The sequence below is a fragment of the Enhydra lutris genome, unplaced genomic scaffold, assembly GCF_002288905.1.
Source record: "Enhydra lutris kenyoni isolate GAN:26980312 unplaced genomic scaffold, ASM228890v2 scaffoldscaffold13, whole genome shotgun sequence".
Classification (NCBI taxonomy): domain Eukaryota; kingdom Metazoa; phylum Chordata; class Mammalia; order Carnivora; family Mustelidae; genus Enhydra; species Enhydra lutris.
Window position 1 is genome coordinate 22828314 of NW_019154097.1, and position 27721 is coordinate 22856034.

At 43.8% G+C, this 27721-nt stretch overlaps 2 protein-coding genes across 4 annotated transcripts in view; one reads left to right on the plus strand and one right to left on the minus strand.

Moving 5' to 3' along the window:
• LOC111145742 (astrotactin 2) overlaps nucleotides 1-27721 on the minus strand; it is an 867423-nt gene that overhangs the window by 187209 nt on the left and 652493 nt on the right. The gene's annotated exons all lie outside the window — the stretch shown is intronic.
• LOC111145743 (tripartite motif containing 32) lies at nucleotides 13398-26030 on the plus strand. Its single transcript, XM_022500916.1, has 2 exons — nucleotides 13398-13437; nucleotides 22939-26030. The coding sequence occupies exon 2, from the start codon at nucleotides 22961-22963 to the stop codon at nucleotides 24980-24982; it is 2022 nt and encodes a 673-aa protein (XP_022356624.1). The 5' UTR covers nucleotides 13398-13437; nucleotides 22939-22960; the 3' UTR covers nucleotides 24983-26030.

Sequence of the window (27721 nt, forward strand, 5' to 3'; positions counted from 1 at the left end):
TTATCATATGATTTCACTCATATGTGGAATATAAGAAACAGAGCAGAGAACTGTACGGGAAGTGAGGGAAAATAGAATGGGAAGTCATCAGAGAGGGAGAAAAACCATGAGAGACTCTTAACTCTAGGAAACAAACAGGATTGTAGAAGGGGAGGTGGTTGGGGGGATGGGGTAATTGGGTGATGAGCATTAAGGGGGGCACATGATGTGATGAGCACTGGGTATTATATGTAACTGATAATTTATTGAACACTATATCTGAAACTAATGGTGAGCTATAAGTTGGCTAACTGAATGTAAATTAAAAGGAAATATCTGTTCTAGCCCTTGGTCTTAACCTCAGCATTATTCAATTCTTACACGCAAGTCTGGATCTGTAAATGTTCCCTGGTTACCTGCTGGTGATTTAACCACAGTCAGGAATTTCTCCTCAAACTACCCACTTCCTAACTAGTGGAACACAGCAGACCAAGGCAGACAATTCAGTAGACAAAGGTAGAACTGCACACTTAAGTCCAGAGTTACTGAGTTAAGCCTACCTGATTTAGGATCCTTCTGGGCAAGCCGCTAGCTCTCCAACCTTGGTTTCCTCATTTGTAAAACAGGGACACTAATTCCTCATTGAACTGCTCTGAGTGGCCGTAAAAGACACAGCCCTAGCTGGTTTACACCTCTGATCTCTTACGGTTCTTGCTGTCACACTGCAAAGTAGGGATCATTGCCCCCTTTTACAGATGAGGAGACTGAGGCTCAAAGTGACGTAGTATAACCTTACAAGAGACAATATAAACTTACCTATTTCTAGTGAAAGCCATTAAATCTCTGGGGAAGCAGTTAAATATTCAGAAAGTCATACTCTCTGCCTGGCAGGCAGAGGGACCCCTGGATACTGCCCAGTCCCCATAGTAGTGGCTGATGTCATTTGTTTGCAAATTAGAATTCTTTGGATGATTTTTTTTTTTTTTTAAGTACTAACATATCGGCATGGCTCTGTTGTATTTGTCCTAAAGAAAGTAAAGGGCAGAGTGAAGAATCCCAGTATAGCACAGGGGACCCAGAAGTGGGCCTTCCCACAGACTAAGGCATAACCAGGCACGCCCTCCCCCTCCCAGACTTTCATCTTCTTGATGTTAAGGGACTAGTTTGCACTGAGCTTATCATTTATTCCTGTCTCTAGTGAGATAGGGTGGGCTGCTGCCAGTAACGGGAACCTGGAAATAAAAAAATAAAAAAAGAAAGAAAGAAAAAAGGCCATGTGTGATCTCCTGCTGCCCTCTAGTGTCTGCTTAAGATGACTGCTCTTGGGAAAAAAAATTTTTTGCTTTTCTATGCCAAAGAATGATTACTGTGTGCAAAGTAACTTTCTAGGCTCTGAGGACAGCGGGTAGGACAGGTAACAGTTTGGCTTCCTTACAAGGAAGCCTAGCGTAATGACTATGAGGGTTATGAACAAGCATTTGCTAAGAAGGTCTATTCAGTGCCAGGTTTGGAGCCAGGCACTGGTTGGGGCGGGGGGTGCTGGAAGGGTGAAATTATGAACAATTATTTGTTCCAATCCTAGTGGCACCCAAGTACAGAGATCTGATTCAGTGTATCCACTAGGAACAAAAACCCAGAAGAGGAGGAGAAGGGAAGAATGGAGATAAGACAGAGAGAAAAGATAATCAGTGAAGCAGGATCCTATAGGAAGTAGGAAGAAGTGAACTCCCTGGAAACATTGGAAAGGATGTGGTCTCAACATAAGACAAGTCTAAGTGGAATTTTGCCATGAGACCAGGGACTCTGGGTATAGCTATGCAAGCTGTGTACTGCACAACAGTGATGAGGCAAGGGGGTGAGTGGGGACTGAATCCAGCCTCGCCCCACTAGTCGTGCCTGTGCCCACAGGATCGAATCCAAGTGGAGGAGCAGTATTTCCTAATTTATACAAAAGCTAACTTACAGGCTAGCCAAGGCCCTGCGTATAACAAGCTCTCAGAGCCTCTGCCCTATTATGTGCAAAGTAAGGCTAGTATCACCGATACTAATGCAAAGTTCTTAGAATTCGAGATAATGTATACAGTAAGAAATTTCAGTTCTTACTGTATTCATAACAACCTAGTTTTATGTTTTATTTTATTTTTTTAGAGAGAGAGAAAGAGACTGAGAGAAAGAGAGGGAGCAGGGGGAGGGGCAGAGATGGAGGTAGAGAGAGAGAGAAAGAGAGAGAGAATGAACCCCAAGCAGAGTCCAAGCCCAGTGTGGAGCCCCACGTGGGGTTCAGTCTCACAACACTGATACCATGCCCTGAGCCAAAATCAAGAGTCAGACATTTAACTGGATGAGCTACCCAGGCACTGCAACATAGTTTTATTTTTAAGATGTGGTGGGATAAGTGCTTGAGAAGGGGAAAAGGTAGAAAGGAAATTCACCTTTCCTGAGCTTTTATTCATCTTTGTCAAGCACAAGACATTATGAATCTCACTGGCTCCTCATAATAATGCTTTAGACAAGGAATATTATAATTTTTATAGCCATATTTTACAAGTGAGAAAACAGAGGTTCTGAGAGGTGACAGACTTCGGCCAAAGTCCACTACGTATTCAGGATGACTCCAAAGCCTGTTTTCTGCCCAATGGTACACAGAAGCATCATTAATAGGAGGCCTGCCTTCATCTACTGGGATCCCATCCTCCCTCTTTCTTAAAAACTCTGCTCAGAACTTGTCCCCTCAAGGACGTATTCTGAGATTAGTTCTTCCTCAATTCCTTTCTCCTCCTTCCAGTAGCTTCTTAGGCTACAGGTGAAGGATTAAATGCTCAAAAGGAATCATTCCAGGGCAGAGCTCAGGGAATTGGAGGTCTCTGTGGGACGTCAATAACCTGCTTCAGATGGAGACTCCCAGATTACCCTGCTTGGGCATGACCTTGACGCAGAAGACAAGCCAACCAGGCATGCCAGGCCACCCTGGGGCCTGTGGGAGGTTGCCAGATGTGAACATCAAGGAGGGTGTGACCTTGGGTGGGGTCACTTCCTAGGACACTCCAGTCTTGTTGTCATACTTCTAACTCTTTATTTCCACTGAAATTGTAATACTCAGATTAAAAGATCATCTTTAAACATATTGACAGACAATTCTTTTGAAGAACAGATTCAAAGTGGGTTACTTCTCCCATTGGCATCCCTCCTTGCTGTAGCTGTGCAAATGAGCACACCCATCAAAAATATAAAACAAAATACCAGTAAAGGGCTAAGACCCATTAGGGACTCCCCGTCTTATTGCTGAGGAAATCAGTAAAATTAATATTAATAATAGCTATGTTTTACGGGGATATATTCCAGGTCAGATGTTCTATTTGCTTTGCAAACTTCGTCTCCTGTGGTCTGTACTAGTCCTAACAACAGTGAGAGGTAGGTTTCCTTATCATTATTCATTCATTTATTCATTCATTCATTCACGCTTACATGCATTTATTTTAAGAAGCCCAATACAGGGTTTGAACTCACAACTCTAAGATCTGAACTCAAGACCTGAGCTAAGATCAAGAGACCGATGCTTAACCCAGGCACACCCCTTACTACTTTTTAGGGGTGAAGAAATGGAAGCTCACAGAGATGAAATCAGGGGTTGGAGTGAACTGGACGTCAAGCCATTCTGATCTGTCTTACTTGCAAGCACTCTTCCACTATCTTAAGCTGCATCCAATCTGCTAGACTATTAGAGATTCAGGGCTAGACAGTTATAAATTCTGAGAATTTAAAGTGCAATTTCTGTTACTTATGCCCATTACATCATACTGATTAGCAATAAAAACCTTAAAATAAGAATCTATGGACAATCAATAGGTAATTGGTTGAAAAACTATGGTGTATCCACAGAGTGGAGTCCATGTACTTAAAAGGGAATTAGGATGATCTTTATATGTAATACGGAGTAATCACAAATATATTTCAATTAAGTGGAAAAAGCAAAGTGCAGAGCAGTGTTTATAGTGCTTTCTTTTGTACAAGAAAGGAATATAAATATATGTGTATTATATGAATAGGTTTCTATATAATATGTATAGGTCATCCATATGCAAATTAGATAGATACAATTTTTCACTAAGCAACACTGAAACAATTAACCAAAACTAAAAAAAAAAAAAAAAAAAAAGGTTAACCACAGAGGGAGCAAGGAAATAGGATCAAGGAGACAAAGATAGAAGCCAAAGTTGTTTTTTGTTTTTTTTTTAAGTGAATCTTTTTTATAAGTTTTAGTTTGGACTCACATAAACTATTATATATTTTTTTAAATCAAGAAAGACAAAAACAATCATTGAATTATATGCAAACTGAGGGGAAAAAAACTAGCTATATATCACTATGTTGGCATAACCATACAGAGAAAATAATTATTTTAAGTGGCTTTAAAATTCAGTATTTGATTGCAGATGTTTAGGGAGAAAAATTCCAAAGGGAAAAAAATGATCTGCAAATAAATCTTAAAACTAAATGTAATGGATTTACTGCTAGCCATAATATCGGTATGGTTATTATGAAACTATTATGTATAGATTGTGGACTAGAGCAAACAAGCCATTACCTTACCATCATTAGGAACTAAAATCAGAAGTGTAAAAAGCAACTAACTACCTCAGGTATAAAGTCAAAGAAGGTAAGGAAAATTCTGTACACTGAAATGTCAATTGGAAATCATATAAACTTATAATGCATTTTTATCATTTAAAAAATAACATTTCATAATTCTAACCACTGAAAAGACCTAGAAATAATGGCAACCTAATAGCAATAATATTCTTATGCCCAGACTCTTGTTTTGAAATACCATTTCCCACTAAGAGACACAAAAGATTCTTGGAAGAATTCCTTAGTCCAACTCTGGAATAGGTATGGTACAAGCTGAGCCTGGGACATCTTGCTGTGCCAAAAAGAGAGATCTGCCAAAGACTAATGTGGTCATTTCAAAAGGACATAGAAGCCCATCTAGAGGGGCTCACACTGGCCTAACATTGAATAAACTGAACATCAAAGAGAATAATGACTGCAATTGATTGAAATAGATCAGATAAATAAGTTTCACAATGTACTTCACACCAAAACCAAAAGCCAAACCCAAAACCCAAAACCAAAAAGCAAACAAAGCCTATTAGATCACGATTGGGGATGGCTAGGAAACTAGGTCATTATCTGAAAATTGAGTTAATCAAGCTTTAATCCTATGACTTGGATTTCAGGATAACTACCTTTTTCTTTAGGGCAATTCCGCAGGCAGAAAGAATGTCAGAATTAGGAAACTGCCATTTTGCAAGTTCTAATAAAACAAGAGATCTAGACAGCTATTATCAATGAATCCTAGAGCCATTAGGAGAAAGATTGATGGGAAAATGTCTAATCAGTGGATCAGACTTATACTACCTGACCCACTGATCAATCCTAATACCACTTAAAATAGTAAACCACAGGGACACCTGGGTGGCTCAGTTGGTTGGAGGACTGCCTTCGGCTCAGGTCATGATCCCGGAGTTCCGGGATCGAGTCCCGCATCAGGCTCCCAGCTCCATGGGGAGTCTGCTTCTCCCTCTGACCTTCTCCTCGCTCATGCTCTCTCTCACTGTCTCTCTCTCAAATAAATAAATAAAATCTTTAAAAAAAAAATAGTAAACCAGACAACTAAGTACCTTGATATGATGCCAGAGGACACACACAGCGTGGCCTGTATACTGATGTTCATTGGGTCCATGGATAAAATTCAAGGGTCTGTGAACTTGTATAGGAAAACAATGCATCTTTATTTTAAGTATCCTATAAATGTAATTTAGCATTTCCTTAAATTATGAATGCAAGCAATGAACTATAGCAGTGTACCACTTCCTAGGACTTTGTCACCATCAAATTCACATACATTTCTATCACATTACAGTTGCTAGAAATTATATTTTTTTCTAAATATTTAGAAATATAGATATTTCTAAATACTTACATTGCATACTACTTAGCAATTACAAGTTGCTAGATTCTCCACTGGATCTTATCATTAATAAAGAAGCACATATATAACACAATAGATATGTTCTTAAAAACATTTTGATAACTATAACTTGATATAATTTTTCTTCTGTAGACTCCCTGAACTTAATTTTATGAATTTAAAAACATTATGCTGATATAAGTGGGTCTATAGTCTTCATCATTCTACAAAATGGGTCCATGTGACAAAAATAGTGATGAATTCTAGGAGAAGAGAACAAATTAACACAAAGAGGGAGCCATTGGCTAAATATAAAAGTAGACAATTGTAAAGAACAAATGAGTCATGTCTTCAACTAATAATGGCATGGGCAAAATTTTAGATGTGACTATTACAGACTAAAGGAGACCTAGTACAACACGGAGACATTTTGATCCTTATTTAAAGACACCTACTTATATATATACTTGCATATATATATATATATATATATATATATATATATATATGCAATTTAAGGACATTTGAGTGAATTGTTAGATGTGATAATGATGCTGAGAGATTATGCTAAAAAATAATTGTCTGTTGGAGATACCTACTGAGGTATTTAAAGGAGGAGTGATAGGATACCTGGGATTTATTTTAAAAGACTTCAGCAACAAAAAACAAATTGGGAGTGAGGGATAGTGAAACAAAATCAGCAAACTATTGACAATAATTATTTCAGGGTGATGGGCACACAGGGATCCACTATACCATTTTCTCTCCTTGTATGTGCACTTTTCTCAATAAAATACAGAGAAGAGAGGGCTGCCAGAGGATTACACAAAATCAGTAAAGCAATTATTGCTGGGGATGAGGAGGAATTCTTCACATCTACAGTATGTACTGCTCTGATGCTTTTTTCTAAATGCATTTTCACTTGTATTATGTTTACATTTTTTTAAATAGCAATCAAATGTTCCCACTTTTGTAAAAATAAATTCGAATAATAGTTAGCAGTGACATGAGAAGAATATAAAAGGTAGAGATGGGGGAGGGGTTTGGGAAAAGGAGACTGTCTCTTTGTCGGCTCATACCCAGTCTTATAGATACCACTGGATGCCGTGGGCAATGGCAGCCACCGTAAACACAAAGGTGAATGAAATCCTTGAGATGAGGTTAGCAGGTAATCTGGAATGGGGATGAGATGTGAAACTTAGCAGAAATAAGGCCCATGGGAAATTTCCCAGCAACCCCCACTAAGCATTGTGTTGAGTTGAGGCTAATGACACTATACAGGGAATGTTCTTCGAATGCTACTCACATTTATCCAGCACCTACCTGGTCCGTGTTTGATTACTGCTACCCTTTGACTACACGCACTAGTTCGAACTATTAGAAAGTGGGTCTGGCCAACACACAGAAATGTGTATAATACTGAAATAAAGTTTCAAAATTCTGAACCAGCTGTTTCCATATCGGTTCAATGAAATTAAAAAAAAAAAATCCTCCCTGCACAAGAACATTTATGCAGCCTTATTTGTGATGGTTAAGTGTTCAATAATGGGCGTGTCAACCTGAGAAAGTCTTATGTAAGCCAATCGGACAACTATGAAGGCCAGAAAAAAGTGATTTCAAACATTTTCCTATATTAAATAAATATAAAAATTGCTAATTATTAGAAAAATATTTCGGGGTGCCTGGGTGGCTCAGTCGGTTAAGCATCTGCCTTCAGCTCAGGTCATGATCCCAGGGTCCTGGGATGAAGCTCTGAGTCCTGCTCCCTGCTCAGTGGGGGGCCCGCTTCTCCTTCTCCCTCTGCGTGCCACACCCCCTGCTTGCTCTCTCTCTCTCTGTCAAATAAATAAATAAAATCTTTCAAAAAAAAAAAAGGAAAAGAAAAAGATTTTCTTGGATACCCAACTTGGTCATAAGTATGCATGAACAGATTAAAGGCGAACCTTCTAAATGTTTATATTTATATGAATATAACCAATGTAATGGTTATATCAAGATAACGGATAAAGTTGACTTTTTACATACTCTTTTATGCTATAAATTTAAATTGAATTCAAACATCTATTGAACACATACCATGTCCTGGGTAAAAGCCAGATTGAGAAATACACAGGTATTGAGTATGGCATAGGTAGATCAGAGTCAGAATTTCAGCAGAAAGTAGACTAATAACAGACAGACAGACGGTAGATAGGGAGATACAAGAATAAAAGATTGAAGGAGGGAGGAAAGGGAAGTGTGGAAGATAGAAGGCAGGTGGGAGGGATGGAGCCTCTAAGAATGGCCTGGAATGATTTTATCTCCTAATATGCATGGCCTATTATAATCTCTTCCACTTGAGTAACTTGCTTTTACCCAACAGAATATGGCAATAAGGGATATCACTTCTGTGATTAGGTTTCAAAAGACTGTGACTTCTGTCTTCCTCAGACTCTCTCTTGCTTTGCTGAAACAGGCTCTCATGGAGTGGTCCATGTGTCAAGGAATCATTCAAAGTCAACAGCCAAAAGGCAGAAAGAGAGGCCTTCAGTCTAACAATCCTTGAAGAACTGAATCCTACTATCAACACAGGCAGAAAAAGAGGAGGAAGCAGGCTCCCCGCTGAACAGAGAGCCCAACACACGGCTCGATCCCAGAACCCCGGGATCATAACCTGAGCTGAAGGCAGAGGCTTTAACCCACGGAGCCACCCGGGTGCCCCCCCTCTCATAAGTCTTATGAGAGATTGTGAAGTAGGGGATCCAGCCAAGTTGTGCTCAGATTCTGACTCACAGTCTGTTAAATAAGAAACGTGTGTTGTTTTGTTTCATGAACGTAGGGGAAGGGACAGAACCATAAAATAAGATGAAAACAGAGAGGGAGGCAAACCATAAGAAACTCTCGACTCTAGAAAACAAACGGAGGGTTGCTGGAGGGGAGGTGGGTTGGGGAGATGGTGTAAGTGGGTGATGGGCATTAAGGAAGGCACTTGAAGTAATGAGCACTGGGTGTTACAGGCAACTGATGAATCACTAAATTCTACCCCTGAAACGAATAATACACTATATGTTAACTAAATTGAATTTAAATTAAAAAAAAGAAAGAAAGAAATGTGCATTGTTTTAAACCACACCACCTTGGGATAATTTATTATTCAGTTTAGATGTAAGTAAGAGCAATAGATACAATTTTATTATATTGTTTCATGAAAATTTTAATAATTTTAAACCTCTAGGCTCAAACAGACTTGGTTAGGAAGTATTATTTTTAATTCTTTCCGTTTTCTCCCTTAGACTCTATAAGCACAAATTCCTCTTCTTCTTTAGAATTGTTTGCTAATAATAGAAGAGGGGGGAAATATTTTTTTTCAAGAATAGTATAAATCACAGTAATGATAATAATTATGACAGTACCTAACCTTCCTAGAACATTCACTCTCTACCAGGCAGGGCTCTAAAAACTTGAGCTCTATTAAGTCATCCAACATTCACAACATTCCTGTTAGTCCCATTTTGCAGAGGTAGAAAGTAAAGTACAGCAAGTAAAGTAAAGTACAGCAAGTAAATTCTCCAAAGTTCCACAGCTTGTCACTTGTAACAAGTTACCATGCTTTACTTCAAATCGTCTTTTCATCTCTTCCTCAAAATCACCATCCTGGTAAAGGGGGTTGGGGTTCCCACCAGGTCTGACTCCAAAGCCCTTTCTCTTTCTACCACACAGTGGTGGACTTAACAAGCAAACTATCTTAATAGTAATAATAATAGTAAGTGCACTGAAATGAACATTACTACATGTCAAGCAACATCCTAAAATGTAAATGTTTAACATCCAGTATTTCTTATTTTGCCACAACCCCCCCAAATCCTGTGAGTTAGCTATTGTTATTTTCATCTTTAAGAAAATAAAAGAGAGGTTAAACTAGAAATATTAGCAAATGGAGAAAATAGTGCTAATCTCATAGGGTGATGCTACCAGCTCAACTATGTAATCCAAAGAGACAGGCTGATATCCTATACACCAGAATGTGGCTTTATTTGGAAATAGGGTTATTAGAGATATAACTAGTTAAGATGAGGTCACACTGCAGTTTTAATTAGCTAAGATGGTAGTCACACTTAATTTGACTGTTGCCCTTACATAGACACATCCATTGAGGAGAATGGCATGTGAAGATGGAGATACAAAGAGGGAAACTGACCACAAAAGATGGAGGCAGAGATATTGCAGTTATGCTACTGCAAGCCAAGGGATGCCTGTGGCCACCAGAAGCTGGAAGAGGAAAGGAAAGAGCCTCCCTTTGAGACTTCATAGAAAGCCTGCCTCCACTTACACCTTGATCTCAGATTTCTAGCCTCCAGAACTGTGAAAGAAAAAATTTCTCCCTGTGTTAAGCACGTAGTTTCTGATACTTTGTTATGAAGCCCTAGGAAACTGATACAGGTAGTTTAAAAGTTAAATGAATAAAAGGTTAGTTAAAATGCTGAATAAAGAGTATTTCAAGTACTCCACAAAGAGTATTTTAAAAATGTCTCTGTGTATGAGGAATGCTAATATTGTGCCAGAGTATGCAAAGCCACAGAATTAAAATGAGTGCCTTTTCCCAGGGTATTTATTTTACTCTGAGATTTTTGTGGGAAGAGTGGTAATTAATTTAACTGATAAGTAATTTAAACATTAAAAAAAAGGACAGTCAAACAAACAGATTTTTTTTTAAGAAGAGAAAGGGTTTTTCATTGTCGTTATTGTTCTTTAAAGAATGCTTGTTCGATATCCCCAGACTGTCAGAGGAGTACCAGTAGGCTTCTCTCTGAGTGGGGAAACATGGGTATAAAAATATGATGAGGGGGCGCCTGGGTGGCTCAGTTGGTTGGGCAACTGCCTTCGGCTCGGGTCATGATTCTGGAGTCCCGGGATCGAGTCCCACATCGGGCTCCCTGCTCAGCAGGGAGTCTGCTTCTCCCACTGACCTCTCTCCTCTCATGCTCTCTCTAATGCTCTCTCTCTCTCAAATAATTAAAAAAAAAAATATGATGAGTTCTGAATTGAGATTTTGGGAGCCAGGAACTGTGTTTTTCAGCAAACAGAGTGGTAACTACCCATCTAGTCTGAGAGGAGGGTCTAGGTGAGGTCTTAAGTTTGGGAAGAAGCTATTTGACAGCAATTCTCCCATCTCCCCAGCCTGCAACACAGGGACTGGTAGAAGTACCCCGGGCCCCTATCCAGGAAGGTTTCTTGCCATTCTGGTGAAACAGGCCACTCGGACTTTCCAATGTGGCAGAAACTCAGGAGAGAAAGCAACTCCTGCTGTTCCCTAGCAAGGCTGCCCAGGAGAGCTTGTTTGAGTGTCTTTGGCTTGACAGTATCACACTTTGTGGTCATAATGACAGCCAGGATTTACCCCATATTCCTTGACTTCTTAAGCATTGTCATCTCTCCTCCTCTTTTGATCCTTATAAACATAATTCACCCAATAAAGTGAAAAGATATCTGGGGTCATAAAATGGGAGTAGTCTTTGGATGGTGGTTCAGAGCATGTCCATGGGTCTAACTGGCCTAGGTACCTCAGCCCTACCACTTACTAGGAGGCTAAGGTAGACAAGCTCATCTTGCTGGGTCTCAGATGCCTCTTTGTAAGAGGAAGCTACTGGTATCTACTTGAATCATTGCTGAGGGGACTATCTACGAAGTGCCTGGTATATTGCTGGTGTTCAAAAAACGGTCCCCTCTTACCCAGCTGACCCCTCTGAGTCATCTTGCAGCTAGAATAAGCATAAGTCAGACCAAAAAATGCAATCTCCTTAAAGTCACATTTCTGAGTCTGACTTTCTTACTCAGCAGCTGTTCCGAGCTGGGCACAGCATTCCTCCTCTCTTGGCCCTAAAGGGTTTTGTTTGCACCCACTAGCTGGCTGCCCATTTTTAGCAAAATTCTACCCCAGGGCCCTTCAGTCCTCAGCTGCGCTCTCTCTTCAGCCCACTCCTAATTCAACTCATTCCTGGTCAGTCAGGTCAAACCCTGGCTGGCCATGGACTACAAATGTATCCTTGAAGTCTAAATAGCTCCAGAGTTCTATCAGGCATCCGGAGCCCCCAGGTCTGTTCAAAGTATGCCGTAAGTATACCGACCCAAGCTCCCATTGACCTCATTATCAGAAAGGCTGGGGGCTAGGGCTTCAGAAATTGGCAATTTCAAGAGTAATAAGAGCTAATTACAATTTTTTTTTAAATTAGCGTTAAGTGCAAACCACTATGTACTCATAATCTTAGCTAATCATCATAGCAAACAAACGTTATCTCTGTTTAGAAATAAAGAAATGGGCGGCGTAGAGGTTAAACAAGATAATCAGGGTGGATTCTCATCCAGCCGTGGGTCCCCGGGGGCTGGGCTTTAGCCTACTGAACACGTGGCTTTGCTGTTGAAGCGGGGGTGTCAGTTGCTTATCTAAATCGGGTGGTTGTGAGAATTAAGGAGTTATGCATGGGAGGTGCTTAGCCCCAGCCAGACACTAAGTGCTCAAAGAGGGTAGTTTTGTTCTTGTCTCTGTTCATTGTGTTATGCTTGTGCAGGGTCACAAACCTAAATGGGATTTGCAGTTTGTGCCCACGCTACCCCACCCCCGCCCTGCTCCTGCGCTGTGCCACGCAGTCAGCTACAGGAGCAGGTACTCTGCCAGGCCTGGAACTACTTAAGGGGCCACAGGTGCTCAGCAGCCATAGATAGGCCTGACCTCCTGCTCTTGGTTGCACTTGGGCGCCGCCGAGGGCTGAGGGCTTGGGTTTGGGTTCCAGCGGAGCTTCGCTCTGCAGAGACAGCAGGGGTAGCAAGTGCAGAACGCCCATTTCTTTCTTTCTTTATTTATTTAGCTCTCCTGAGGCCTCCAGCGGTGCAGGGAAAAGACTCCTAGCTGGGGGGCTGCGTCCACCTCGGGCGTCTAGGCTCCGGGGCGTCCCAGGAAGCAACGTGGAGCCAGAAGAACTGCCTTTCTAGGCGAGTCCAGGCTCTGCGCCTGCCCCCTGGGTGGCATGTGGCGAGCGGCGGGCGGGGGTTCTTTCCCTGGCCACTCCTCACATGCGCAAGCTGCGTTTCCGGGAGACCCTTCTGCCGGAGCCAAGCCTCCCCTGGCCTGCTGCTGGACGTGAAGGGTTAACGAAACGGGTATCTGCAGTCAGACACAGGAGATAAGATTTGGCCCCGGACTCGCTGAGGGAACTTGGGCAGGCTGCTTTTGCCTCGGTTTCCCAGTCTGCATAATGGGGACATAAAGCTGCAGGCCGCGTTCCAAAGGCCCGGAGGTTCCCAGTGGGAGCCCGCCCCTACACAGCCGCTGGGCCGCGAAAGCTCTGGCCCGCGCGACTACAAACCCCAGCATGCCTCCGGGGCGGGGCGCAGTGATGGACAGATGGTTCTACGAATTAGCGCCCGCCAAGGGGCGCGCGGCGGCGCGTGCGCAGAGGGCGGCGGGCGGGTGGGCTGGCGGCGGTGGACGCGTCGAAGCCGCGGGCGGTCAGGTAAGGGGCGGGAAGGAGGGTCCGGGACCAGGGACCGCGGCCGGAGTCTCGGGCGGTGACTGAGTGGCGGGGCGGGAGACTGCGCTGGCCCGGCCCACGCCCGGCTGGCAGGATTTGGGGACCGGATCGGAGGGGTAAGACGGGGGGGGGGGGGGGGCTGCGAGAAGCAGGCTCGGGAGGGATTCGATGGGGCAGAGGAGCTCAAAAGAGATGCAGCTCTGCCGCGAGGGGAGAGAGGGGCTCCCACAAAATCCGCGGTGTAGCATCTCGGGAGGCCTGAGGTAATGTGGGGGCCCTGAGGAGAGAGGGTGCAGCATCCGGACGGTGGGAGGGCGTCCGAAGGCCCTGGAGACATCTGGGGGTGCAGAATTTGGGAAACAGGAAGGAATTGGGGCCTGATGAGACTTGGGGTGCCGCATCTCGGGAGGTTTGAGGGACTCTGGTGACCACTAGGCGTTTGAGGGGCAAAACCTGAGATGAGAGAGCAGGGCCTGAGGATATTCTTATTGCTAAGGAGGAAGCATCTTCCAGATGGGATCTGGAGAAAATTGAGGGGGTGAGTTCATGGGGGAGTCAGTGAGAGGCAGTGTCCTCTTAGCAAGAGGGGGCCTGGCTCAGGTTTGAAGGCAACCCATGACATGGGGTGGATAAAAGGGAAAGGACCCAGGTCTGAGGACGGCATCTTGCCTGATGGAATGCAAGAGTTAGGGGCTCAGATTGTAGGGCAGAAGTCTGAGCTGTGTAATTGGGGTGTCATGCTGGGATGCAGGGCTGAAGGCTGCAGAGGTTTGGAAACAGACATAAAAGGAGCTATGCCAGGGATCTGGAGTGAATGGGTGAAGAATTGGTGAGGGCTGCAATGGAGAGCCCAAAAGGCTGAATTCTCTATTGTAAAAACGGTTGGGAACACAATTTAGGGGGGTTGCGGGGTAGGATGGAGATGTACTAACTGGGTTATAGAATCAGGGGACTCTGAATAGATACATGGATTGGTGTTGGGTTGCTAAAGGGATATTCCTGAAGTCTGCATGGGAAGCAAAGGAAGTGCTAGAGCCCTAAGGACCTAGAGATAATGCATGCGCTGGATTTCAGTGTATGAAGTTTGGGAGAGTTCAGGGTTCAGCGGCAAGGTCAGAAGTCTTCAGAGATCAGAGCCTGACTTTCCCTGTTAGGGGCAGAATCTGCCTCCCTCCCTAACCAGAGATCACTTATCACAAAGCACCCATGGAACTGCCACTCACTGTGAGCCCTGGGCCTTCTGAAAGCTGTAGGCTTGGTTGGAGAAAAAAGAGTGGTTAAAAAGCCACAAAACTGGAAACTATTCAAGGTCATCTGCCTAAGCATCCTTTTGGCTATCACTCCAAGCTGTGACAGCAGATAGTATGTGAGACCTTCAGGGGATGAGTAGAACAAGATCTCAGGCCTTGTTTTCGTTACCAGTTATATAAGTAGATTGAATTAATCCTATATAAGGTTAGTTATAGCCCAACAGCTCAAGAGGCAGTGGCTCCGTGAGTGAAGTGTTTGGGCTGGGAGAGAGAGACAAGAAAAGAGGAACATTGAGTATTTAGTCCTGTGCAAGTTCTAAAGAGATGACTCCTAATTAGGGAGGTGGTGTCCCCCAGGAGACATTTAGCAATGTCGGGAGACATTTTCGGCTGTTACAGTCGGGGTATCAGGGTTTACTGGCCTCTAGGAGACAGACACCAAGGATGCTGTTGAGCATTCTACAGTGCACTGGACAGCCCCTCAGAACAAAGAATTATCTGACCCAAACTGTCAATAGTTCCAAAGCTGAGGAGCTCTACTCCAGGATTCCAATCCTGCCTCTATCTCTACTTGGCTTTGTGATCTTGAGTGAGTTACTTAACCTGTTCTTGGCCCTTCATCTATAAAGTATTAATAACAAGACTACGTCATAGATTATTATGAAGATTCAGTGAAGTAAATCACGGTGCTTAGTGTCTGGTGCACAGCACTCATATTTTAGTAATTTTAATTTTATCACAACACTACTAAGCAGGCTCTGCTATACCCAGTTTTATACATAAGGAAACTCAGTCTTAGGAAGTGACTTGTTTAGCTAGGAATGGCAGAGCCAGGTTCATATTTAGATCTCTGTAATCCTGTATATTCCCTCTTTCTTCCCCCCCCCCCCCCTTGCTGGGGTCTGCTTAGTCTTACTATCTCAGTGCATTCCCTTCAGTGAAAGGACTGCCCAGTGAGTATCACTGACTATCAATTTGAACTCTAGACTGGGACAAAGCTATCTCAATACTATCTCATTACGTAGGTAGTAACCCTGGACTTTGTTTGTGATTTGCTCTTAGACCAGGACCAGTAGGTAGGTAAGGGGAGGAGCTTGAGGTTAGGATGAGGTGCTGGAGACTAAAGGGTAGGTATAGAGGCCATTGGTTGAAAAAACACTTCATAGGGGGACTGAAGCTGAAGGTTCTCGTCTTCTGGAAGATAACTTCTGCTTCTAAATGATCTCTTGGGCTTCTTTTCCCTGGGACAGAACAGCATTTACTGTCTGCTCCAGGACTAGCTGTAGCACTGCTGAAGCCAGTTCAGAAACATAGTAGGGCTGCATCAGAAGGCAGGAAATTTAGCTGGGACATCCAAACACACCACTATGGAAAATATGTAATGGCAGTTGAATCACCCTGGGACTCAAGAGGCTTGAAGTCTAAAATCCTTCCTCTGCTGCTCATTTACCAGGTGACCTTGTACAAACACTTCTTACCAGCCTCAATCTATTAAAAATAATAATAACTATTTATTGTTTATTATGTGCATTAACTCTATTAATCCTGCGAGTGATCCTGCCAGCAATGTAGATATTCCATATTTTGCAGATGAGAAAACTAACAGATTAAACGCTTTACTCAAGGCTACAGAGCAAGGGGCAAAGTGGGGATGTGAGCCCAGTTATGTCTGACTCCTACGTAGTATTATACTAGTTTTATTAGAAAGGCTTTTCCAACACTTAAAGCCCATACACCTATGTCTGGAGAGTTTGGTAGTCAAGTTTACAAAGCCCTTCAAGTAGATCACTGTCTGAGCACACTGATGTGCTGCCTCTGTGACACTCCCTTTATTTTTTTTCCTTCTGATATAACAAATAATTTGATTGGAAAATCATTCCTAGGTACCTTTACTAACCTCTCAGCCAAACTGCCTAGAGCTAACGGGAGCCTCATCAGCTTCGGAAGAGTAACAGATTTTTTGAGTCAGTGTGGTTTTATGACTGCGAGTTGACACGCCTGGATTTGAACCTCAGTTTCCACCACCTACCAGCTTTGAGTCCTTAGGTTGCTTTTCTCTGAACCTTGGTTTCCTTATTTATAAAGAGGAATAACACATATTTCACAAGGTTATTATGAGAATACAAGGTACCTGACATTCAATAAATGGTTGTTTTTTAAGTGGTGGTAATTATAAGAGGAAGACATTGCTAGAAGGAAACTGAAGGTTGTTTTGCCAAGTTTCAGTGAGCTTAAGCAGCCCCCACCAGTCTGTCCCAAATTCCCATCCCCTTTTGTTAAAGGGGATCCTTTCATTAAAAGCTCATTATTAAGTGAGCATGTGTTGTATGCAGAAGAACTGGAAGACAAGTGGGCAGGTGGAGATGAGTTGGAGGTCCTCTGAGAAAGGACTGTTTTTCCCCTTGTCCTAGATTCTCTGAGTCACATTGGTAGCATTGATATTACCTAAGTGTTTGTGGAAGATGCAAGGGAACCTTTCTAGCTCCTGCAGTTTTAGAAGAGACTGGCAAGTGTCTTTCCAGCAAACTAGTACTGATTTAACCTGTCCTTGACATATTGTAATTCGGGTTTCCTTTTCCACAAACTCTTCCTTCTGGGTTGTTTTGTTTGTCTCAGACGGGTACACAGCTCTGTCGGTTATGCCTGTGTTTCCCTATAAGCTCCTACTTGAGTTTTTCTTAACTCTTAGCAGGTAACCTTAAATACCCTGAGTAAAATTAAACTCCAGACTCTCTTCCACACAACAGAACTAGGTGAGTGTCAAGTGGGGGCCTCTCAGACTTTGTTAAAGTCACTCCTGCCGGCCACTCCACTGGGGAGATGGTTATGCACTTGGTTAGCATTCCATTCAAGTGCAAGAGGAATAAATAGAGTTTAGAAAGGGAATGTTATAAGCCTTGTAAAACCCCAGTCAAAACAGAAATGCGACGTGGTGGGATGGACCTTCATGTCTTAGGAAAGGAAACGTAGTACTGTTTTACGTTTTCTAGTTTTTAGGTAAAGAGCTCTGTTCGTGTTTGGTTTTGTTGAAAATTATATGCATAGTGTTTTATGGAGCTGGACTGGTAGTATGTGGTCAGTAAAGGTTTGTGTGATTAATTGCTTAAAGTTCTTCAGTTCTGCTGATGGCCTAAGCCCTCAAGAGGCTGCCAAGTATGACCTTTGGTCATCTCTAATCTTTAGATTCTGAGATCAGGTAAAACTCTCTAGTGAAGGCTCAGAATTTTTATATTTAAAATTTACATATCTGATATCTTGGGTACAGAATGCCTGTTGAAAAGTGCTGGTTTTTCTCTTTGGCTGGGTAGTGGCTGCCGCTACGTATTGTATACAGCATAGTTAACTGTACGCCTCCCTTGGTGCCGTACTAAGTGCGTTGTACACAGAATCCCACTTAAACCTTTACAGTAACCTTGTAAGGAAGATACTCTCTTAAAGCCCTTCTGGGAACCAGAGAGGTTGGTTAACTTGTCCCAGTCTCCACAGTGAGCAGTAGGCCAGGACTGAAATCCAAAAAGCTTGATTGCTGAACCTGCTTTCTTAATCTGTCTAATACTGGTCACGGCCAGTGACCTTTTAGTCCTAGTTCTAGCCGTATGATTAATGAGCTCTTGATAGCTCTCTTCTGATCTCCATTTACTCATCTACTCTACTCTCTGAGATCACTACTAACTCTAGCATATTCCATATTTAGTCCCTGCTAGAAGGAGCTCATTTTCTGGGCAAGAGAAGTTGTGAATTCCTTTGCGCATCAGTTTCTAGCATGGATTCCTAGTGTTCTTGATCAAATTCTTTCAAAGCTGGCCAGTCCTTTCATTAATCTTTATGTGCTTTTATCTGCCATGAAAAGAAAGATTCTTCATCCCTTTGAAAATGTAGTTTGTAAACTGGATGCTTTGTTAATACTAGTACTAGTTGTTGCTGTTAATACTGTTGCTGATTTTATTAAAATTATGATTAACCATTTTAAAGTTCACACCTGCTGTTTTCCAGACTAGGCACTTGATTTGCATTATCCCTAGTTTCTTGCTTTTTATAAAGTAAGAAGATCAGTTTAGTGAGGTTAAATAACTTTCCTGTTGTCCCACAACTTGTAAATGGCTGTGCTGATTTAATCTCAGTTCTGCCTGACTTCAGGGTTCACGGGGTTTTGGTTTTTATTTTTTTCTGCTCTCCTGGTTATTTAAATCATGGACCGGAGAAAGCATGGGGGGGCCAGCAGCGGCTAGATCTGGTTAGGTAGTGACTATAGAATATTCCTGAGTCTGAGAGCAGCTGAAGTAAACACAACTTGAGGGGTAGATTCTTATCTGGAGCGGAAGAGCTGGGCTAGTATTGGTAGGGGAAGTGCGGTATTAATCGTGAAATCAGAGCAGTGAGGTGAGGGCTCAAGAATTGACGGTACAGAGTACGCAACAGGAAGCATCTTTAAGGTGTCATGAAGGCAGACAAGATTATTATAATATGTTGAGGGTTCATTCTGATTGGTTTTAGAGTTTATAGCTGACAGAAAATGCATGGCTAATGGAGAGACTTGCAATGGTCTCAATTCTTGTCACCCTCTGGTCCTTTGAGGGAAACTGAGTTCGAATTGACGTGCCATCTGAATCATTGTTAGTATTAACAGTAATGGCTAGATGTGTGTTTCTTGAGGAGAGGGAATGTATCTGCCTGTCATATGGTTCTGTATCAGGCTGGGATCCTGCTGAAGGCAGTGTTTATGGGTCACAGACAGGGGAGACATAGTTCAGGCCTTTCCCAAGTTTGAGGCCGTTTACCTGATGCTTTAGTGATGAGAACTCATGTTTCCCTGGCAGAGCACGCTGGCTTTAGAGTAGGAATCCTTGACATTCTCTTCTGCCTTAGGGAGCCTAGCGAAGCTGCAGATAGCTGAGATAATTTGGGATATGGATGTGGGCATAGTAAATTCATTTTTTTTAAGTAGATAGCTTAGACGAGGAGGCAAGAAGCTTTTTAATTGAAGGAGGTGGTATGATATTCCAGAAAGCTGGGGAAAGAATTTGCTAGTATTTTTACAAGTTGGCAGACTTGTCTAATTAGCTGATCTGCAGGGCCAGCTTTGGGAAGAACAGATGTCCCTTGCATTGGAAGGTAGCACGCTCTGGATCTAAACACCAAATGTTGCTCTCAGTCTGTTGTGCCAGATGATGGAAGGAGCTAAAGCTGTTGGTTTAGAACTAAAGTTTGCATGGATTTTGAGTTCAGGTTTTCATCAGTATTTCTGTAGTACTGTGCCCAGACCTATGGCATCTAAGAATTCAGTAGTAAGTTTCACATATTCACCCGAGACCCTATAGGTTCATGGTATTTGATGGTGTGTTATTTTCTTGAGACATGAATTTGAGTCATAATGGGTTACAAGGTTGGTGTGTGAGAGTGGGTCACCCAGCTAATAAATCAGAGTAGCCAACGGCTCCACTGGGGCTAAATCTCGTAACAGTAGTATTGTTCGTTTTTGTGGAGAAACTGACATTCTACAAGGCAGCATCTCCCAAAGAATGGTCTAGGGAACACTTGTCAACAAGTGTTACATGACAGTGGGGAAAAAGCCCTAAAACTCGAAGTAATTCTGGGTTAAACAAAGTTAAAGATATCTGTACTACAGGGTTTCAGCATGTTTGAGCTTTGTGACCTTGAATCACTTGTTTTGAGCCTTCGTTTCCTTATCATAAAATAATAAAAATAGTACCTGCTTTGTGGGGTCATTAGGAGGATTCAATGAGATTAAGTATAGAAAGTATCTAGTGCAGTATCCAGCACATGGAAGGTACTAGATGGTTACTGTTCCCTTCTGGTGGAAGAGAAGTCAGATTTCAGAGAGGTGGGATTGACTTGGGATAAATTATGTGTGTCTGCTATTGAATATTTGTCAGGTCACCGTGCAGAGTAAGTATGGGGAGATTCCGTAGTATGCATCTCTGCATAGACTTCCTGTCTTCTATATGCATGGAGAAAGAAGTTGATGACATTTGCAAAGCTTTTCTTACCTTGCTGCATTATCCTTAAACCAGGCTAACTTGTCCTCCTCTTCTCCTTGATGGCTGACCATCTGCATTATCAGGAGACTGCAAGGACACAGCTGTAGAATTTGCATTTGAGAAGGGCTGCACTTGGTCCCTATGCCTCACCTTGCTAGGTCTGTTCATTCTAATTTGGGGTATAAATTGACACTGACATAAATCTGCAGAGCACTGAGATCTCTGTTCTATTTCATGAGCATATGTGGATCAAGGTAGGTGGGAGTATTTATGGCTTGTACTTGGTGAAGTAGGGGGTGTTCCAGGCCAAAAATAAACTGTCTTGATAAGGCAGTACTGTTTTTTAAATCATCAGGCTTGAGTCTCTGGCTTTCTTAGCTGCACCACTTCCCCCTCTTTCATCGACTCATCTTGGTGATTGTTCTTCTTAATCTTGCTCAAGTGCATCTTTCCATTGCCACCACCTGCTCCCTAGTTCAGGCTCCCCATTACCTCCCCCAGGCAATTTTACAGCAGTTTTCCAAACTAGTTTCTCAGCCTTTTCACCTACTCCATTCAAGCTTTGATCCTTATCACTTCCATGCTTGAAAACATGTGTTGCTTCACTACGCCCATCAGAATGAAATCTGAAGGTCTCATTTCGGCTCTGAAGACTTCTTATCATCACTCTCATAATCAAACCAGATAACTCTGGTCTCACTATATTGTCCCACAATTTTAACCTAAGAATGACAGAAAAGAGAACTAAAATTTACCCAAGACTTTTTTGGTGCTAAGCCAAAACTTGGAAGTTTATACACTCCCTGTATTATCTCATTTAATCCTTGCATTCACCTTGTGAAGGTGGTATTATTTCATTTTCTATGGAAACAAACCTATAGAGGTTACATGTTCCCTGTTCTCTTTTTTTTTTTTTTAAGATTTTATTTACTTATTTGACAGAGAGAGATCACAAGTAGATGGAGAGGCAGGCAGAGAGAGAGAGAGAGAGAGGGAAGCAGGCTCCCTGCCGAGCAGAGAGCCCGATGCGGGACTCGATCCCAGGACCCTGAGATCATGACCTGAGCCGAAGGCAGCGGCTTAACCCACTGAGCCACCCAGGCGCCCTCCCTGTTCTCTTTCTAATGCACTGAAGTTCTTGCTCTTTCTCTTCTCTCTAACCTTTGGTAAGACTGTCCTTGTTTGGTACTACCTTTCCCCCATCTCCACGTATCCAGGACCCTGTCCAATACCGTTCTGTTTCCCTTCAAATTAGAGTGAATGCCTCTTAGCCTCCATCAAATTGAGTTTGTATCTTATTGATGATACTGTTTTCTGCCTTGGTTATTATTTACCTACATGTCTTATGTCCTTTGCTAAACTTAGAGCATCTGATGGGCAGGATCTGTGTCCTGAGAACTTAGTACAGTAAAGTACATGGTACCTAGTCTTAGTTGGGTGAATCAGTGAGTAGATGGGATGACAGATGAATGAAAAATACATGTATTCCCTTACCTATTGTTTTACGGATCACCTAAAGCTAATCATCATAATTTTCTGTTCCCATGTGTGCTTCCTCGGACCCCAAACACGGCACCATAAACTCTCTATAACATAATGAAAGAGGCTCTGTGTTTTAGTTCACATAGTTTTCTTTGCTTAAAATGCCTTTATCCCTCAAGGCCATGTTTCTTTCCAGACATATCTCAGAAGTGTCCCTGCATCTGGGGAGCCCTCCCCAGTTCCTGTAGGAACTGTTACCCTATCCACTGTGCTCCCAGAGAACTTGTGTATAATCCCTTCCTGTATGTAATTTTCCTATGCTTTTTTCCTAATATAAATTGAGTCGTCGACATCACTGATCACTAACATTCATCAAGCATCCTGCTTGCCGTGGGCTGTACGAGGTGCAGCATATTCATCATCCTGTTGAACCCTTCTGAAAACTAAATAGACACCATTATCGCTTCGATTGTATGGATGGGTGATGGGAAGCTGACCTTTGGGAAGTTTAGGTTACTTCCTTAAGGTCACACAACTAAATACCAGAGACTCCAGACCCTGATTCCTTACTCACTATGCAATGCTTTGTCTGCTTTACTTCCTTGTGTATCACCATCATCTAATGGAGTGGACTAAACCCTTGTTAAATAAGTCAGCAGCTGAATGAATGATGGTAGCTATTCTCTTCATGTTTCTTGAGTGAATTAGCTCATACAGGCAGTGGAGTAAACGCTTCTTATTCTCGTTAGCAGGATTTGACCCTCTGGAGCATGAATGCCAAGCTGGTGGGTTCTGGGCTGTATTAGCAGGCCCCTCAAGGGAAGCACAATGGCCACTGCAGCAGCAGCAGCTTCTCACCTCAACCTGGACGCCCTCCGGGAAGTGCTGGAATGCCCCATCTGCATGGAGTCCTTCACAGAGGAGCAGCTGCGGCCCAAGCTCCTGCACTGTGGCCATACCATCTGCCGCCAGTGCCTGGAGAAGCTCCTGGCTAGTAGCATCAATGGTGTCCGCTGTCCGTTCTGCAGCAAGATTACCCGCATAACCAGCCTCACCCAGCTGACGGACAACCTGACAGTGCTGAAGATCATCGACACAGCCGGGCTCAGCGAGGCTGTGGGGCTGCTCATGTGCCGGTCCTGTGGCCGACGGCTGCCCCGGCAGTTCTGCCGGAGCTGCGGCGTGGTGGTGTGCGAGCCCTGCCGGGAGGCGGACCACCAGCCCCCCGGCCACTGCACGCTTCCTGTCAAAGAAGCAGCTGAGGAGCGGCGTCAGGACTTTGGAGAGAAGCTGGCCCGCCTGCGGGAGCTCATGGGGGAGCTGCAACGCCGGAAGGTGGCCTTGGAAGGGGTCTCCAAGGACCTTCAAGCACGGTATAAAGCGGTTCTCCAGGAGTACGGCCATGAGGAACGCAGGGTCCAGGAGGAGCTGGCTCGCTCCCGGAAGTTCTTCACGGGCTCTTTGGCTGAGGTTGAGAAGGCCAACAGTCAGGTGGTCGAGGAGCAGAGCTACCTGCTTAACATTGCAGAGGTGCAGGCTGTGTCTCGCTGTGACTACTTCCTGGCCAAGATCAAGCAGGCAGATGTAGCGCTCCTGGAAGAGACAGCAGACGAGGAGGAGCCGGAACTCACGGCCAGCCTTCCCCGGGAGCTAACCCTGCAGGATGTGGAGCTTCTCAAGGTTGGCCATGTCGGTCCCCTCCAAATCGGGCAGGCGGTTAAAAAGCCCCGGACGGTCAACATGGAAGATTCCTGGGCCGTGGAGGCGGCAGCCTCTGCCGCCTCCACCTCCGTTACATTTAGAGAGATGGACATGAGCCCTGAGGAAGTGGTCGCCAGCCCTAGGGCCTCTCCTGCTAAGCAGCGGGGTTCCGAGACCACTGCCAATATCCAGCAGTGCCTCTTTCTCAAGAAGATGGGGGCCAAAGGCAGCACGCCAGGCATGTTCAACCTTCCGGTCAGTCTCTACGTGACGAGTCAAGGCGAAGTGCTGGTTGCTGACCGAGGCAACTACCGTATACAAGTCTTCACTCGGAAAGGGTTCTTGAAGGAGATCCGCCGCAGCCCTAGCGGCATTGACAGCTTTGTGCTGAGCTTCCTTGGGGCCGATCTGCCCAATCTCACTCCCCTCTCAGTGGCCATGAACTGCCACGGGCTCATCGGCGTGACTGACAGCTACGACAACTCCCTCAAGGTGTACACCTTGGACGGTCACTGCGTGGCCTGTCACAGGAGCCAGCTCAGCAAACCCTGGGGCATCACAGCCCTTCCGTCCGGCCAGTTTGTGGTCACTGATGTGGAAGGTGGAAAGCTCTGGTGCTTCACCGTTGACCGAGGAGCAGGGGTGGTCAAATACAGCTGCCTCTGCAGTGCCGTGCGGCCCAAGTTTGTCACCTGTGACGCCGAGGGCACCGTCTACTTCACCCAGGGCTTGGGCCTCAACCTGGAGAACCGGCAGAATGAGCACCACCTGGAGGGTGGCTTCTCCATTGGCTCGGTGGGCCCCGACGGGCAGCTGGGTCGCCAGATTAGCCACTTTTTCTCGGAGAATGAGGATTTCCGCTGCATTGCCGGCATGTGTGTGGATGCGCGTGGCGATCTCATCGTGGCCGACAGCAGTCGGAAGGAAATTCTCCACTTTCCTAAGGGTGGGGGCTATAGTGTCCTTATTCGAGAGGGGCTCACGTGTCCGGTGGGCATCGCCCTCACCCCGAAAGGGCAGCTCTTGGTCTTGGACTGCTGGGATCACTGCATCAAGATCTACAGCTACCACCTGAGAAGATACTCTACCCCGTAGGGGAGGGGAGAGACGGTTTCTTCTGCTTCCCAGCCACTTTCCTCTCCCTTCTTCCTTGGTTATCGGTGGTATTGTAGAGTGCACTTGGCCTGTGTTTTTATGCCAGCTGGCTAGTCCTAGAATTTTAGAAGCTGTATTTTAGTGGGGTTTTTTTGTTTGTTTTGTTTTGTTTCGTTTTTTGCATTATTTCCCTCCTAAATTTAGAGCTTTAACAGATGTATTGCCCCAAATAGGACATCTGATATGGGGTTAGCTGAAGTTTGATTAGAACTTAGGCACTTCTGAGGCTTCAGTAGAAAGCCTTTTGCCCCCTGTATTTGAAATTTGCCCTTGTACTGAATCCTTGTTGATTTCCCTCTTTTGGCTTTGATAACCCTGGTCCTGTATTTCCCTCTTATTGTAATGTGCTTCATATGTGACACTTTCTCTTCACTTCTGCTGCATTTAGTATGCATGTTCCAGTGGGATCTGCTCCATCTTTCATTTCAGACGTCATGTCCCTGTGGCATGATGTCTCAGGTCTCTTCACCTTTACCAGAGTGAAAGCTCATTCATTTAGTGCCACCAAGGGAGATAGACATTCCTTTTGGGAAGCAGTACCTCCTGGTTCTGGGGGTTTTGTGCCATCTTGGACTGGTCTCTAATTGCAGATGTGACAGAGAATGGATCGAACCCTAGCTGGTTGGTGTTGAAGACTTCAGCCTGGAAATCGCTTGCCTTTTATAGGATCGTATAGATTGGAATTATTTCAAAGCACAGAAAGATGGGAGTAAACAAACACAAATGCTAACGTAGTCAGTAAACACTTTTGAGTAGTCTCTAGAGCGTGTCATTTTTCATAGTACCTCTCTCCATGGACCTGTACTAAGAGTGGACTGCAGAAGTGTACAGCACGTGCCGGGGTCAACAAACAGGGAGGTGGACACATCTCATTTTCATCAGACAACTGTTTGGTCTTTATTCTGTATTATCCTCAAGTGACTGCACAATATTTGGTTTTGAGATTTATTTCCATTCCTCTATCAGAATTAAATAATTGATAACTGTTTCTTCATTGCTGGTGTTCATGTCTTTTAATTAAATACGGGATTTGGGAGATGAGAGGGATAAGTTGTACCATTGCTGTTTTGCTGCCATATGTGACACTGAATCCTTTGAGATCATTAAGGACCTACCCCAGTCAAAATTCAGCCCAAGGCACCATTATGTAAAGAAATCCAAATCTTACTTCCACACACGTGTACAGCCTTAGCCCCCAAGGTCTACGTAGAATCACCAACCCGTGTTAGGAATTGAGCCTCTACCATTTGCTTTATCCTTGTAATCAGAGCTCAAAAAAGGAAGAAGTCTTGTCCTTTTAAAAAGACCAGAAGTAGGCGAGGGAATTTGTGACAAGGATCCTCCAGCTTTAGTTTTACTAAGCAACATAGTTTGTTCCTTAGGTGCCGGGCGGATGGCAAGCGAAAGAACTATCACCTTGCTTTTTAAAAGAAACAGAATCTGCTCAGCTGGGCTACTCAGAATTATTTTGTTTGTTTTTCGGTGGTGGCACTGGTTTTTTTTTTTTTTTTTTTTGGCTTCTTGTAATAACTGCCAAAGAATAGGAAGGGAAACAATTAGTGTGAGGTCCAACTAGCTCATCTTGCGCTTTTTACCTGGAGAAAGCCCCATGTTCTAAAGATGAAATTGGTCTCATCATCCGGTGTCCGAGGATTGTATAATTGAGGGGAAATTGATCCAATTAAAAGTGCATCACAAAGAACAACACTAGTTATTAGAGCCACTTTATCTGTGATAGCACCTGGCATCGGGGATCTGTCCTTGCTGTCAGTGGGGGGCTTGCTAAGGTAATAACATTGGTCGAGGCTTCTGGCGCAGAGTTTGCAGCACAGAAATGTTTATTGTGGACTGGCTTGACGTCAAGGGGCCGGAATCCTTCTAGCCGATGCTTTTGGAAGACAGGGCCTTCGATCGCTATGGGTATTCGGCATTTAGGGCTACCCACTGTTGAGCCACACTCGTGCCTCGGTCCTCGACTACAGCAGCCTCCGCTGACCCAAAAGGGACATAAGTGTTGTCTGAATGTTTTTATTTCTTCAATGTGAATATTTTAGGCTGTGCTTGGTGCAATCACTTTTCAATTATCTACCACGTTGACTGCATTACATACATCATACAGCCCCAGGAAACTAGTTTCCTCGATTATAGCAGTTTTTGTTGATTGTGTGTTTTTTATTTATAACAAATGGTGCCCTGATTCGAATAAAGTCTTAAGTGCAAGTCTATTATATAAAGCAGATCAGAGACCAGCTTCTCCGGTTGAAGCAGGTTCATGGGCCTGCAGAATGGGCTCCCTCACCTAGCCTGTGCACCCTTGCAAAACTCCTGTGAATCTACAGAACACTTTCTGAAAACCATTAAACTCTAGTGTTGCTTGTCTTCTGTGTGGCCCTGGGCCAGGCATTTCACCTTTCTCCTTCTGGGAAATGATGAAAATGATCTTCCGAAGGAAGGGTTTAAAATGTGAGATAAGAGATGCGAAAGGACGGGGCATACTCAGTAAGTGGTAGCCAGTACTCCCCTCTTTTCCTTGAGTTGTTCAAACAAGTGGTGTGAGGTTATCCAAGCCCTCCAAATGATACTTGCCCTCTTTCATGTTCCTTCCCTACTTGCCAATTGGAACTTTTCTCCGGGATTTCCTCCCCCTGGGCCACCTGTTCCTTTTTATTACCACTCTCC

What these genes read in the sequence shown, in the direction of transcription:
- LOC111145743 (XM_022500916.1), top strand. Translation starts at nt 22,961, where the DNA reads ATGCCAAGCTGGTGGGTTCTGGGCTGTATTAGCAGGCCCCTCAAGGGA.